Source organism: Oreochromis niloticus, linkage group LG2 (assembly GCF_001858045.2).
Source record: "Oreochromis niloticus isolate F11D_XX linkage group LG2, O_niloticus_UMD_NMBU, whole genome shotgun sequence".
In the NCBI taxonomy this organism is placed as follows: Eukaryota; Metazoa; Chordata; class Actinopteri; order Cichliformes; family Cichlidae; genus Oreochromis; species Oreochromis niloticus.
In genome coordinates this window covers 3,107,856-3,123,205 of record NC_031966.2, presented here as the reverse complement: position 1 = coordinate 3,123,205, position 15,350 = coordinate 3,107,856, and the positions used below count along the sequence as shown (strand labels likewise).

The 15,350-nt window shown below is 40.7% G+C and overlaps 1 protein-coding gene across 1 annotated transcript; it reads right to left on the bottom strand.

Annotated features, from left to right (window-relative positions):
• Nucleotides 1-9,206: 9,206 nt before the first annotated feature.
• Nucleotides 9,207-12,262, bottom strand: LOC109200086 (uncharacterized). Its single transcript, XM_019355491.2, has 3 exons — nt 11,387-12,262; nt 10,853-11,135; nt 9,207-10,617 (listed from the first exon to the last, which is right to left on the bottom strand). Exons 2-3 carry the CDS (start codon nt 11,060-11,062, stop codon nt 9,904-9,906), a joined length of 924 nt encoding a protein of 307 aa, XP_019211036.1. The 5' UTR covers nt 11,063-11,135; nt 11,387-12,262; the 3' UTR covers nt 9,207-9,903.
• Nucleotides 12,263-15,350: the final 3,088 nt, after the last annotated feature.

Genomic DNA, 15,350 nt, shown 5'->3' with positions numbered 1-15,350 from the left:
ATTGGTGCAATATCTCTAAAATTCAGCGTCATAGTGATGCTGAAAAACTAGTTCATGCATTTATTACTTCTAGGCTGGACTACTGTAATTCATTATTATCAGGATGTCCTAAAAACTCCCTGAAAAGCCTTCAGTTAATCCAAAAAATCTAAAAGATTAGGCTTCAAATTTCCCTTTTTGATAAAGCATATAGTTAGGGCTGGATCAAGTGACCCTGAATCCTCCCTTAGTTATGCCGCAATAGGTGTAGGCTGCTGGGGGATTCCCATGATGCATTGAGTGTTTCTCCTTCATTCACCTTTCTCACTCACTATTTATTTATACTGACATAAGTATACGTCTCTGCATTTAAGCCTTAGTTATTATTCATCTCTGGCACAGTGTGTCTTTGTCCTTCCCACTGTCACCAAAGCCTTTGGTTTGTCTGATTGTTGGAATTTTCCATGTGTTTCTCTCTATTATTGTATTGTCGTTACCTTTACAATATAAAGTGTGTGTGACTGTTGTTGAGATTTGGTGCTATATAAATAAAATTGAACATGAAGGAACCTTTTAAATACAAGCGCGCTCATGCTCACAGGTGTACACACGGGGACTCACACACACTAACTACACCCTTTTTGGCTCCTACCTCAAAGCACACTGTGCGCTGTCGATCTTACGTGCTGCACAATAATGTTTAATATTTAGTTTTTACTGTTACATTCCCATAGATCATCGTGATGTTGTTTTTTATGTTGCTTTTTTTTCTGCTTGTTTTCTCTTTTTTTCTCTCTCAACAGGTGATCCAGGTGATTGAGATATATATATATATATATATATATATATATATATATATATATATATATATATATATATATTTTGTCTGCTTATTTTGTTGTTTTTTTTGCCCTTTATCCCCGTCCCTCTTCCCCACTGTTTTTCTTTCCCTTTCTTCCTCCCCTTTCTTTTCCCCAGTCAACTCTGTCCCATATTTAACAAGTGAAAATAAAATAAAATAAACAATAAAAGGTGAATCAAATAGACCATTACGGCAAGGCTGGGGTGGTCCATTTGGTAAAGTAAATCCGTTGGGCATCTTTCTTCGCCTTTAGACAATAATTCTGATGGCAAAAGAGCCAAACGGGACAGGCGCAAAAAAATAAATAAATAAATAAAATTGAATTGAACTGTGTGCTAGGCTTGACCAGAGATAGATTAACGGAATTATCTGACCAATAATTTGGCTGCGGTGAGCTTAATTGCACAAACAGAAGAATAGCTCTGAGCTTCAGCTTTGATTGGATGTTTCTGATTAGCAGATATCTGAGTCTCTGGATGCAGACGCTCTTGTCCAAATATGGTCCCTTCTGGCTCCCAAACTGAGCTAAGATAAAATGTTACATCCATCTGTCGTATACAGTTTATGTTCCAGCTATACATAATGCAGTGCAGCAGCATGCCACGACTTTCTGGATAATGAGATGTCGCTGAAATGGGCAGCCTCAGAGGAAGATGGAAATGGATGGAGTGTAAATGTTGTTCTGTAGATTCCATTAGCATCTATATTTGCATTAAGGCTGACCCACTAAAACACACAGGCCAGGTTTGAGTGCATTAGGAAACCTCCGTAACTAAAAGCTTTTTCTCCTGGAAATGAAGGCGAGGATTCGCTGAAGAACAGAGAGGAGACGATTTCTCTGTGTTGCTGTAGCATGGGGGCTGAACCTTTCTGGGGAGTCTTTCTCATTAAACAGTCATTTGTGTGTAATGTTAGTGAGCAGACCAAGGTCAGAGATGATAGAGTACACCTCAGAGGGAGCCAGGCACTGACAGAGGATGGAAGGAACCGAGGATAAAAGGCACTTACTTTCTAAACTGACCACATATATTTCACCTTTAATGTGTCATTTTCATAAGAGCACGGTGAGGTTGGACTTGGCAGTGATTTTAATAAACTAATAAATATTTAAGAGAGTGACAGCAGAGCAGTGAGACCCCGCTGTGTGTGATGCTTTACTTACAAAGGAAGTCTTCACCGCTGCACGCTGCAGAGAGGAAGCTGAATGAGTCACAACTCCACAGATATATGCAGGATTCGCTTTAACGAGCTAACGCAGAGACCACAGGCGAGCTGGCCCACAGGCCCAACTGACTCGTGTTATTCAGCTGACGTGTAGTCAGAGCCTCTGCTGCTGGACCCAGAGCCTCATTCACAGTCAGCTGATGAAGTGGTGTTTGGTCGAGGTGTGTTGGGTAGCTTGGAGGGACCTTCATGTGTCTATGTGTTGCTGTCATCTGCTTAGCACCAGAGAGTGTCCCCTCTGGCCCAATGGAGGCCACTTCAGCGGCTGCAGTCATGGCTCATTAATCCTGCGTGGATTAGACACTTCTTGGCTTCCTGTTAATTGCTCAGAGATCGTCTTCACTCATGATGACTCTCTGCATAAGGAGTGACCACTTCATGTTTGCTCATGAAGAGAGCAGAGAGCCAGAGACAGAGTGCTGTTAACCAGAGCTAGGATTTTTTTTAGCACAGCTTTTTCCAAACATCCTGGTTTTTTAATGTGAATACTAACATGACTTTACTTTGCACACAGAAACAAGAAAACTTCCAGGGTCATGATTACCTCCAATGCTAACAGTCCTTTTGGCTGGATAACAGCATGCAGTCGTCTGCTGTAGTCTTCACTCCTCTCCTCAGCGATCCCAGCTCAGGCTCCTCCATATGTGATGATCTTCTGGCGTGGACCTTGGTCTCCAGTTCAGCCCACAGTCAGGGCTTTGTGCAGGCCGGTCAGTAATGCTCACTTTGGTCTTCTGGAGGTCATTCTTCACGAGGAGCAACGTATGTTTTGGGTGGTTGTCGCATTGGAAGACAAACTAATGACTCAGATCCAGTATAGCCACTGACTGCTTCAGGTCTTCATTCAGAGTCTTCCTCCCACCTCAATGAGATTCCCGGGTCCAGATGCACTGAAGCATCCCCACGGCGTAATACTGCCACCACCACTGTAGGGACGCTGTTCTTTGGGTGGTAGCCTCCGTCTTCTTTCTCCAAACATGAGTAGCATCTCTGTATCCACAGAGTTTCATCTCATCTGACCAAAGTCTTCAGTCTGCAGAATCTGTCTCCGGGTCGTCCTCAGCGTATTTCAGTCTGACAGACTCACTTTTTTTTTTTCCTGAAATCATTCTGTTATTGTGTGAAAAAGGAATCATTTATGCTTTCTGAAGGAAACCACTATGTGCTGAAATGCTGTTCCTCTGTTAAAAAGCACTCTCCTCAGGCTTCTCCCTTCTTACTTGTCCAGGTACATGTTCCTCCTCACCAGTGTTGGTCAAGTTACTTGAAAAAAGTAATCAGTTACTAATTACTGATTACTTCCCCCAAAAAGTAATCCCGTTACTTTACTGATTACTTATTTTCAAAAGTAATTAATTACTTAGTTACTTAGTTACTTTTTAAAAACACGATTTACAACCTGAATAGGTGATAAAGCGATAGATCTTTCAGCCCAATTCTACTTTTTCTGCATAATTCATCATACAAAATGTAATCAAATGGAAAAGTCTCTTTTTAAAACTTGTTTTATTAGTTTTAATCTTTTAACTTTATGCATCAAGCAAAAATTAAATTATATGCAACATTCTCTGACTGGAAGAAATTTGTTTAACATTTAAACCTATTTTCTGCACATTCCAGCACATAAAATAAAATATTTTTTTGTGTTTACACTCACTCTTTCAAATAGATGCAAGTAAAACACAGCAGAAAATAAATAAAATCAAAGACTAGCGGTCCTGTTGCTCTATTTTCACCTGTAAAGCAGGACTGGGGTAGGCGGAGGTTTACCCTGGTGCAGGTGTGCTGCAGCGGTCAGTGGAAGAATCCGCGAGTTTCTCTGTGAATTTCACATTACGTCGTAGTACACTCGGTGCTTGCTTGGAAGTTTAGGGGGTTTTTCGCTGTAAAAAGAAGTTTTCTTCCCACGCACAACAGACACTAATGTTTTTGTCACTTTTTATGGAATCAAACTCAAAATAAGGTCAGTACTTCCACGCTTTAAACGCTGCATGCTACACTCTGTCCCGCACTCGATATATTATGATCTGCAGACAGCTGTTGTCACGAACGTCGCACTCGCTTAGGTCACTGTCATGAGACGTTCTTGCAAAAAATCACGGTTTTAGTAACGCAGTAACGCAGCGTTCCTACGTGAAAGTAACGGTAATCTAATTACTGTTTTTGCAATAGTAAACCCTTACATTACTCGTTACTTGAAAAAAGTAATCAGATTACAGTAACGCGTTACAAGTAACGCGTTACTGCCCATCTCTGCTCCTCACAGTGCTTTTCAAAGGTTTGTCCTCGCTGTGCATTTTTCCTGAATGACCTACAGAGGGCGCTCAGGTGGTCAGAGGGCGTCGCTGTCACGGAGTCAGTCGATTTTAAAGAGTCTGTCGAAGCTACTGCTGTGGCGCTTTTGATTGTTGTGTTCACGCTCGTGCTGAGCGTCAGTTGTCTTTGTTTCTTCATGACTGTTAAGCCCTGTCCTCCTAAAAATCACATTCCTACTGGATGAATAAAAACTTTTGGACCTGTGACTGCAGCAGTTTGGACAGCACGGTCAGGCTAGAAGGGTGAAGTCTTTTATGTGACACTAAAACTGGCTGCATCGCTCTGTTAGCAAGACATTCAGGATGTGTTGATCTGATCCTTTAACCAGCCAGCTCACAGTGACCCAGTTTGGAGAACATCCATGTTTGTCAGAGTTTCTAAAAGTCACTGTTGTGTACAGCTCTGTGACTGATGGTGTTTCTTATTCTGTCTGACATCACAGGAATTGTGCTGATGCCACCAAACCCACCCATCTGCTGCTGTGCAGGAGAGCCAGACAGTCTGTTTGTTCTATAAAGGATTTCGCTGGGAAAATTACTTATGACACACAAAAAATAAATAAATCTTTTAAGCACTTTTATGAAGCTTTATACTCGTCACAGATTAATCCCTTCAACCACCCGATGATAACCCATCATTATCATCTACTTCTGTACGTAACACATTCCGACGAAACATGTTTTATCAAGGGTAGACACTCAGCGAATAATACTAAATATAATAGATTACTGCTCTAACAAATTAGAAAGCACAGTTGTCTCCCTAGATTCAGAGAAAGCATTTGACTGGGCAAAGACTAGATTTTATTAGCTGTTCTACATAAATGTGGATTTGGTTGGACTGGATTAAAACACTGTACAGCTCTCCAAATGTTTGTGTTAGGACAAATGATCTTACTTTACAGAGCTTCAGCCTACAGAGGGGCACCAGACAGAGCTGTCCGCTTTCGCCCTCACTTTTGTTATTTTTATTGAGCCATTAGCAGAAGCAATTGGACAAAATGTAGATGTCAAAGGAGTTCAAACTGAAAATACACACCATAAGATAAGCCTGTATGCTGACGATGTTTTACTTTTCCTCATAATCTCACAAACCTTGCTAAAGACATTTATATGTACAAGTTCTCATCCATATCAGACTACTCCATTAACTGGAGTAGTCTGATTCAGTTCTGCCTCTGAATGGTAATTTTCAAAACGCCACCACCCCTCCACTACAGTCAGGTAACATTAGATATCCAGGTATAAATCTTTCAGCCAAGTTCTCAGACCTGGTACGGTTGAATCCTTATGAAAAAGGGTAGAGGATGATCTTACACCAGCGGTCCCCAACCTTTTTTGCGCCACGGACCGGTTTAATGTCAGACAATAATTTTTGACGGACTGGCCTTTAAGGTGTCGTGGATAATTACAACAAAATAAAATTATACAACCAAGACAGAAAAAGTGGTATTTTAAAAATATAATAATAAACGCGAATTCACTGTGTAATTGTGTAACTTTATTAGCAGCGTTCTCCTGAAATGTGCCAACAACATTGAGAGTAACATCCTCCTCTCTGCCCCTTAATGCTCTCTGGTTGCTATGGTAACGCGTAAATATTTCTTTCAAAATAAGACACACAACTACAACACGGGAAAAGACCCAGGGAAACCAAGTTAACGATAAAAACCCTGAAAACCATAAATTTCACACCTGAGCCTCAACTCTCGTGGCCCGGTACCAAACGACTCACGGACCAGCCCGGAGATTGGGGACCGCTGTCTTACATGATAGAGAACTTTACCTATATATCACTCATGGGAAGAGTTACCACCATTAAAAGGATGATTCTGCCAAAAATAAACTATTCACTGATAAACCCTCTCTACTTGGTTTAGATCACTAGACTCCAACATTTTCAAAATTTCTATGAAAAAAACCCCAAACCATTATGGATAAGTCTAATCTCTAAAATCCATTATACAGGAAAAAATCAATCCCAGTCAACAGAATCTAGAAACTTAAATTTTGTTAGAGCAGTATCAAATTTAAATATAGTTGCAACCATTCAAACTAACAGGGGGATTTGATCACATTAACATGTCCATTTGTCTTCATATACACCAAGCCTTTTTACACCTAATATATAACTTGTCCTTATTTTTTCTGGCTGCTTCACACATGAAAAAAATGTTTTCCATGCATGAACTTTCCATTTCATAAAAATACAGCAGACACTTGTGTCGCTGCCTCTTGTACATAGTACATGTTTTCAATTTTAAAAAAGTAAAAAGAATTAGCTGCGTTCATGCGAGGATACTGAAAGGTTTGAGTTTCCACAGGTGAAGCATGTAAAAGGTGGAAAAGTCAAACGTAAGTTGTGGTTTCCTGGAAACAGACGAATCTGTCAGCTGACAAAAGAATTAAATGAGAGGAAGACGGTAAGTGTCGCTGATGTGTGAATGTGGTAATAAAACAATCTGACAGCAAACATAAAACGCCTGCTGGGCTTCCCCATCAAACTTCAGTGAAATATAGAAATGTCCCCCACGCAGCGCTGGGATCTGCCCCGTCCTTGTCTGAGCTCACAAACTGAAACTCGTGCAGCAAACAGCAGCATATCCACATAGAGCACTCTGCTGGCCAAAGGTAATAATAATAATAATTATAATAATGATGGATTGCATTTATATAGCGCTTTCTGAGACCCTCAAAGTGCTTTACAATTCCACTATTCATTCACTCTCACATTCACACACTGGTGGAGGCAAGCTACAGTTGTAGCCACAGCTGCCCTGGGGCAGACTGACAGAAGCGAGGCTGCCATATCGCGCCATCAGCCCCTCTGGCCATCACCAGTAGGCGGTAGGTGAAGAGTCTTGCCCAAGGATACAACGGCCAAGACTGTCCGAGCCAGGTCTCGAACCGGTAACCTTCCGATTACAAGACGAACTCCCAACTCTTGAGCCACGATCGCCCAAAAGGTCTGTTTATTATTCATAAGTAACATACATCATCTCATTTACTAGATATGTGTGAATATGATACTAGAAAATATGAAAGTCTGGAACTCGTTTGACTGCAGAGCTCAAGGAGGATAGAGGTCACTCTCCTCCAGCCCCTCTTCAGCACTCCTGGAAATCCCACCCATAAATGTGAAATAAATGAAGGTCATCACCATTTAAAATAAATCATAATTCGCTTCCTGTTAATTCCCCAGGGTTCCTGTTCGTGTCTGCTCTCACTATGCAAACTGGCTTTTGGTTCTTCCACAAAATGAAACTCGGGTTTGAGTGTTTGGACCCAGAGGAGCAGATCAGTGGTTAGACCGAGGTTTTAAAATCAGATTTTGATGTTTCATGGACAAAGTTAGAGAAGCTTTGATGGTGAGAGCAGCTTGGAAAGCTGGGTATAAGTTTGGATCACATTAAAATCATATTAAAGTCAATCATTTGGAGCCAGAAACACTCATGTGAGTTTTCAGTGGAGTTAATTTGTTTTTAGACCTGATTAGGAAAGTTGGTTTGGAAATACATGATCATAATAAGAATCAGTAGACTGACAGTGAAGAAGAAATTTCCTGTTCCATCATCACCATCATCAGCACTGGTTCACCCCACACTGAGTGTAATCCGTGAGAAGCAACAAGCCGTGAAAGTGATTCCAACCATCGGTGAGCTCGTCACCTTTGCAGGAAGCTGCTCCGACTCCTTAAATGAGACCTGTTTCCTGCTCTCAGCAGTTAAAAAGTTAAAGGAAACTAATATACATAAACTAAAAATCGATGTACCGAAAATAATAAAAACTAGACTCGAAAAATCTTACTAACTGAAATTACTTTGTGAACTTGGAAATTTAAACTAAACTAAAACTTTAGAGGAAACTGTCAAGAGATGTATTCAAAGACACTTCTTCAGCTTCGAATCAGAGAGGAGAAACACACACTGCAGTTAGTTACTTGCAAGCAAGGGCAGCCACAGAGCACTCGCACAGAAGTGAGGGCTCTGAGACTCGCGCCGTGCCACTGCCCTGGTCTTTATTTATATACATCAGTGGGTGCGTGTATGTGTGTGTGTGTGTGTGTGTGTGTGTGTGTGTGTGGGGGGGGGGGTTAGAGTGTGACCCCTTAAAGACTTCCCTAAACCTGCTGGTCTGGAAGTCCAACAGTTCATCTAAATAAAAGGCACTTAGCTAAAAACAGACATAGATACGTTTATCTTATCATAAAACAATAGAAGAAGGTACGACCTCTCCCATGCTCCCAGAATGTGGGTGTGAGAGCCAGAACACCCTGGAATGCACACAAAGTCTTTGCAGCCTACTAAAGATCACACATCCTATCACTACACAATCGATTATACACCTCTAAGCATATATGGAAACTTATATCATTAAAAGATTATACTGACTACTAAGTACAATTTTCTATTGACAGAAACATCTTTGGTCTCAGTATCTGTTAGTTTGGTCAGATTGTCTGATGATGCACGGCTGTGACTGCGCCGCTTTCAGCTCGAGCTCAACCTCTGCAGTTCTTTCATTTAGGTCGTTTCAAACATTTTTAACATTTCTGCCAAATTACAGCGGGAATGATTTTAATGGATGTCCTGGAGCATCCAAAGGTCAAATAAAGGTCCAGATAAAGTCAAACACAAAGTCTGCAGGACATGAGAGCTGGTGTTAAAGGAGTGGAACATGCTATTCTTTAAACATTCTTTAAACATTTTTCATATTCGGCACATCATTGTGAGGTTTCCTGGTGAATACTGCCCTTTGGTGGCCAAATGAGGTCATTGCTGCTCTTGGTGCTCACCTACATCTATTTACAGTTTTTCTCGATTGGTTTGGCTCATTTCTTGAAACCGAGATGACATTCTCAAAACCATAAGCTCATTTGGCCAAACAGTCTTACAGTGCTGCCCAACATTATAGCTCACTAGCAAAATCAAATATCTTTCCCCAAACTCTTCGTCCATGCTTCAAAAGCAGATTCCTTTCCCATATAAAAGGTCAGTACAGTCAAAATAGCACAGATCCTTCTCAATTGCCTTGGCACATGTGCATTCATTTAGTGCTTTTGTCAGAATAACCTGGATGGTTTAGCACAACACCATGGATCCCCTGCAAAAGCTCATATCTCTCCCAAAAGAGTTTATCCATGTGTCAAAACTAAATATCCTTCCCATATAAATAGTCAATGCCCCCAAAATGCATTATACCTTTGGCATTGTTTAAGCACTGCAAGTGAAAATGCTTAGACGTTTTGTCACTGAGGCACAGGTCTAGCAACAGAATACCACTATGAATAAAACCAAAAGATTTTACAGTAAAATCAGCCTTCAATAAACCACTCATACTCAAGGAAACTGTAAACATTTTTATTCGTACAAAGAAATGTTAACATTAGAGAACATACTGTGAAAAGAAAACATATACAGGATTCTGTAAATGTGAACAGTTATAAACACAAACAAAAAACAAAAAAAACTCTAGCCTACCATACTGTAAATAAAGTTTCAGAACTATAGTACAGTAATATTTTCAGTGGTCGCCATTGTCACCCTCTCTTTCCTGGCCACCATCCTCATCCTCCTGGCCATCGACGCGCTGCTCTCTGTCAGGCCATAAATTCTCATCCACATCGCAACGGATATTTTCTCGTGCGATGCAGCGAGGGAAGAAACGGCGTGAATGTCTCAACCATCCCCTACATTGATCCCCTGTGATGTCCTCACATGCAGCATCCATTGCATGCAGCAGGGCCCTCTGGTCTTGAGCCTGATGCTCATACACCCTCCACCTCCAAGCTGAAAAAAACTCCTCAATTGGATTTAGGAAAGGAGAGTAAGGTGGAAGAAACTCCATTAGCATCCGGGGATGGGTGGTGAACCAGGTTCTGATGCGTGGGCCGCGGTGGAAGTTCACATTATCCCACACAATGACATAATGTGGTAGCTGAGGTCCTTCTACACCTCTCTCATTTTCTGGGATCAGATCAGTATAAAGGTGGTCCAAAAAATTGAGGAGCTTTTGTGTATTGTAGGGCCCTAAACTGGGAATGTGTGTGGCCACACCTCTTTCTGATATAGCGGCACACATTGTTATATTTGCTCCTCGCTGGCCTGGGACATCCACAGTGGCTCGGTGGCCAATGATGTTACGGCCACGCCTTCGACCTTTGGCCAGGTTGAAGCCAGCTTCATCAACGAACACTAGGATGTGAGGGGTTTCGTTGCCTTCTAATGTCATTATTCTCTACAATAGAATAGAAATAAATCTAATCAGTCAAGTAGAGACAGATACTGCAGGGAGGATCTAAAGTACTGTACAAACAGGGAGTGGAAAACTGAAGACAATTTCTAGGCAAAATGCTCTAGTCACACAAAGCTGGATTCTGAAGGTGAAAAGGATAACGCAAAACAAAAAAACAGTGGTAACCATGTCTTACTGTAATAGTGTTACAATGATAGACAACCAGTAGTTGACTTACATGCACATACTGGTACCGCAGCCCTTTCACTCTGTCAGAGTTTCTCTCAAATGGTACCCTGTAAATCTGTTTCATGGTCATCTGATGTTTCTTCAATACCCGGTCTATTGTGGAGATGCTGATAGAGTTTATATTTTGGAACATTACATTGTCTAGCAGGATTGCATTACGAATCTGTCTCAGTGTGATGGCATTATTTGCAATGACCATGTTGCATATTTCTCGTTCTTGTTGTTCATTTAGAAGTTATATTCTGCCACCCACTTGAGGCTGTCGTCCAATCCTAGACATACAAGTCAAAGGTCAACACTGTAAATTTGTTACAAAATGAGTTACCAATGTAATTGTACTGCTGTCTTATGGTACTAGAAGTGTGATGCACTGCACAGTGACTGGAATACTATTCACAGTATTTTCTCCATTTTTTTGTCTTTGTCATTTTTATAGTATCATATAACATCACATGACAATATTACAGTACTCTAGGCCTACACACACACCAACACTGAATAGTTCAATAGCATAGTTCTGTACCTGTTTTCCCTGCGAAAGGTTTGGATGATGGAGGAGACTGTAGACCGAGGCACATTAGGCTGCACTCGGCGACCTGCCTCTGCCATTGTGAGGCGATGGTTTATAACGTGGTCAATAAGGGTGGCCCGGATTTCATCTGGGACATCATGGTGCCTCCGTGCTCCTCGGCCTCTTCCCCCTATTCCTCCATGCATTCTCACTCCTCCTCTTCCTCTTCTTCTTCCTCCTCTTCCTTGAGCAGGAAGTTGCTGTTGTACTTGGCGAGGTGCTTCCATGTTCACACTGCAAATGAAACTGGCCCCGGGCCAAGCTCTGTCTATATACTTTTGGCAGCAGTCATAATCATAGACAACACCTGTCAGGTATCTGAACAACCTGTTTGATTGGTCATCTGAGATGTGGGAAACTGCTCCTTCGTTAGTTCTAATTTCACCTGATTGATTGTCAAGTACTGTCATAACTTTATCAAATGTTCCAAGATATTCTTTCATGGTATTATATCTTTGACTAATTTTGACAGTTGAACAGACAATTGTGCATATGATGACTTACACAATGAAACCATGCTGATATGTTTTGGAGTGAGTGACCATTTCACTGAAAAATCAACTAATCAGTTTAGATCGGCAAGATCTATTTATTTGGAAAATGTGCTAAATGTGGGCTCATTGTGCTAACTGTAGCTACTTGTACATAATCATTTGAAAAGAAGCACAGAGTCACTTGAGACATGTACTAAAGCATTTGCAATTTGATTAAACCAATGAAAAATGACATTCTGTTGTGAACAATTGCAAGGTGGTTTGGAGATTTGTCCATGTTATTTTGAGAATGTCATCTCGGTTTCAGGAAATGGGCCAAACCAATCGAGAAAAACTGTAATATCAGGTGTGTTCCCAGAATCACTAAAAACTGCTGTAATTAAACCTATACTGAAAAAGGACAATCTTGACAAGACACAAATGAATAACTACAGGCCGATCTCAAATCTCCCATTTTTAAGTAAGATTATTGAAAAAGCAGTTTCTCAACAGCTCAATTACTTCCTAAAACAGAATAACTGCTATGATGCCTTCCAGTCAGGTTTTAGACAGAACCACAGCACTGAAACCGCTCTGACCAAAGTGTTTAATGACATATGTCTGAACACAGACAGTGGAAGAATGTCAGTCTTAGTTTTACTGGATCTCAGTGCAGCATTTGATACAGTTGACCACAACATATTACTCAAATGACTGGAGAACTGGGCAGGTCTTTCAGGAACTGTACTAAACTGGTTCAAAACATACTTAGAAAACAGGAAATACTTTGTATCAATAGGTAACTTCACATCTGAGCAGACAAGTATCACATGTGGAGTTTCCCAAGGTTCCATCTTGGGACCCCTTCTGTTTAACATTTACATGCTCCCACTGGCACAGATTATAAAGAACAACAAAATAAACTATCATAGCTACGCAGATGACACACAAATATATATCACAATGTCACCAGGAGACCGAGGCCCTGTACAGGCTCTTGGTAAATGCATTGAGGAAATTAATGACTGGTTGTGCCACAATTTTCTCCAGCTAAACAAAAATAAAACTGAGGTAATAGTCTTTGGTGCAAAAGAAAAATGATTACAGGTCACCAGAGAACTTCAATCTATACACCTAAAAACCACAAACCAGGCGAGAAATTTGGGTGTAGTGATGGATGCAGACCTAAACTTAGAAAAACACATTAAGACAATAACAAAATCAGCTTACTATCACCTCAAGAATATTTCAAGGATAAAAGATCTGATGTCTCAACAGGACCTGGAAAAACTAGTCCATGCATTCATCTTTAGTAGGCTTGATTACTGTAACAGCATCTTTACAGGTCTACCTAAAAAATCAGTCAGACAACTACAGCTCATTCAGAACTCTGCTGCTAGAGTCCTCACTAAGACCAAAAAAGTGGACCACATCAGTCCAGCTCTGAGGTCTTTACACTGGCTGCCTGTCCGTCAGAGGATAGACTTTAAAGTTCTGATGCTGGTCTATAAAGCTCTAAATGGTTTAGGACCGAAATACATCAGTGACCTCCTGACCCAGTATGAACCTTCCAGATCCCCCAGGTCATCTGGATCCGGTCTGTTATCAGTCCCCAGAGTCAGAACCAGACACGGAGAAGCTGCATTCAGCTTTTATGCTCCTTATATCTGGAACAAACTCCCAGAAAGCCTCAGATCAGCTGAAACACTCAGTTTATTTAAATCCAGGTTGAAGACTCACCTATTCTCAGCTGCATTTGAATAAAGCACCAAATCCACACTTAAGTTTAAATTTCAAAACCTACTTTTTAACTACTGATTTTATCTACTGTTCTGATTTTATCTACTGTTTTGATATTTGATTTTATATACTGTTTTGTTTGTTTGTTTGTTTGTTTGTTTGCTTGTCTTAATCAAATTTAAATCATGCTTTTTATTTGTTTTTGTTTTTAATGTCTCTGTAAAGCACTTTGAATCACCTTGTTGTTGAATTGTGCTATATAAATAAACTTGCCTTGCCTTGCCTTGTTTCATTCAAAATAGTCAACAGGGTCGCAAGAAGCGTGTGGAAAAACCAAGGCGCAAAATAACTGCCCATGAACTGAGAAAAGTCAAGCGTGCAGCTGCCAAGATGCCACTTGCCACCAGTTTGGCCATATTTCAGAGCTGCAACATCACTGGAGTGCCCAAAAGCACAAGGTGTGCAATACTCAGAGACATGGCCAAGGTAAGAAAGGCTGAAAGACGACCACCACTGAACAAGACACACAAGCTGAAACGTCAAGACTGGGCCAAGAAATATCTCAAGACTGATTTTTCTAAGGTTTTATGGACTGATGAAATGAGAGTGAGTCTTGATGGGCCAGATGGATGGGCCCATGGCTGGATTGGTAAAGGGCAGAGAGCTCCAGTCCGACTCAGGTGGAGGTGGAGTACTGGTTTGGGCTGGTATCATCAAAGATGAGCTTGTGGGGCCTTTTCGGGTTGAGGATGGAGTCAAGCTCAACTCCCAGTCCTACTGCCAGTTTCTGGAAGACACCTTCTTCAAGCAGTGGTACAGGAAGAAGTCTGCATCCTTCAAGAAAAACATGATTTTCATGCAGGACAATGCTCCATCACACACGTCCAAGTACTCCACAGCGTGGCTGGCAAGAAAGGGTATAAAAGAAGGAAAACTAATGACATGGCCTCCTTGTTCACCTGATCTGAACCCCATTGAGAACCTGTGGTCCATCATCAAATGTGAGATTTACAAGGAGGGAAAACAGTACACCTCTCTGAACAGTGTCTGGGAGGCTGTGGTTGCTGCTGCACGCAATGTTGATGGTGAACAGATCAAAACACTGACAGAATCCATGGATGGCAGGCTTTTGAGTGTCCTTGCAAAGAAAGGTGGCTATATTGGTCGCTGATTTGTTTTTGTTTTGTTTTTGAATGTCAGAAATGTATATTTGTGAATGTGGAGATGTTATATTGGTTTCACTGGTAAAAATAAATAATTGAAATGGGTATATATTTGTTTTTTGCTAAGTTGCCTAATAATTATGCACAGTAATAGTCACCTGCACACACAGATATCCCCCTAAAATAGCTAAAACTAAAAACAAACTAAAAACTACTTCCAAAAACATTCAGCTTTGATATTAATGAGTTTTTTGGGTTCATTGAGAACATGGTTGTTGTTCAATAATAAAATTATTCCTCAAAAATACAACTTGCCTAATAATTCTGCACTCCCTGTAGTGTTACATCATATTCTATAAGGATGTTATGTGTTTGTATACTTTCTGCCCAGTTTGACCCATTTTAAGTTCTGTATGACTTAAAGCAGTTATGACATGGTATGATTTCTCACCCAATAAAGGAATATTAAATATATCAGTCTACTCTTCATTTTATCAGAAACAGTTTTCACAGCTCGTACATTTTCTTTTTACACATATA

Excerpts from the sequence above, each read along its gene's own strand:
- LOC109200086 (XM_019355491.2), bottom strand. The coding sequence starts at position 11,062 with ATGGTCATTGCAAATAATGCCATCACACTGAGACAGATTCGTAATGCA. Across the intron at positions 10,618-10,852 it reads TGCGGTACCAGTATGTGCAT|AGAATAATGACATTAGAAGG; the intron begins GTAAGTCAACTA and ends ATTCTATTGTAG.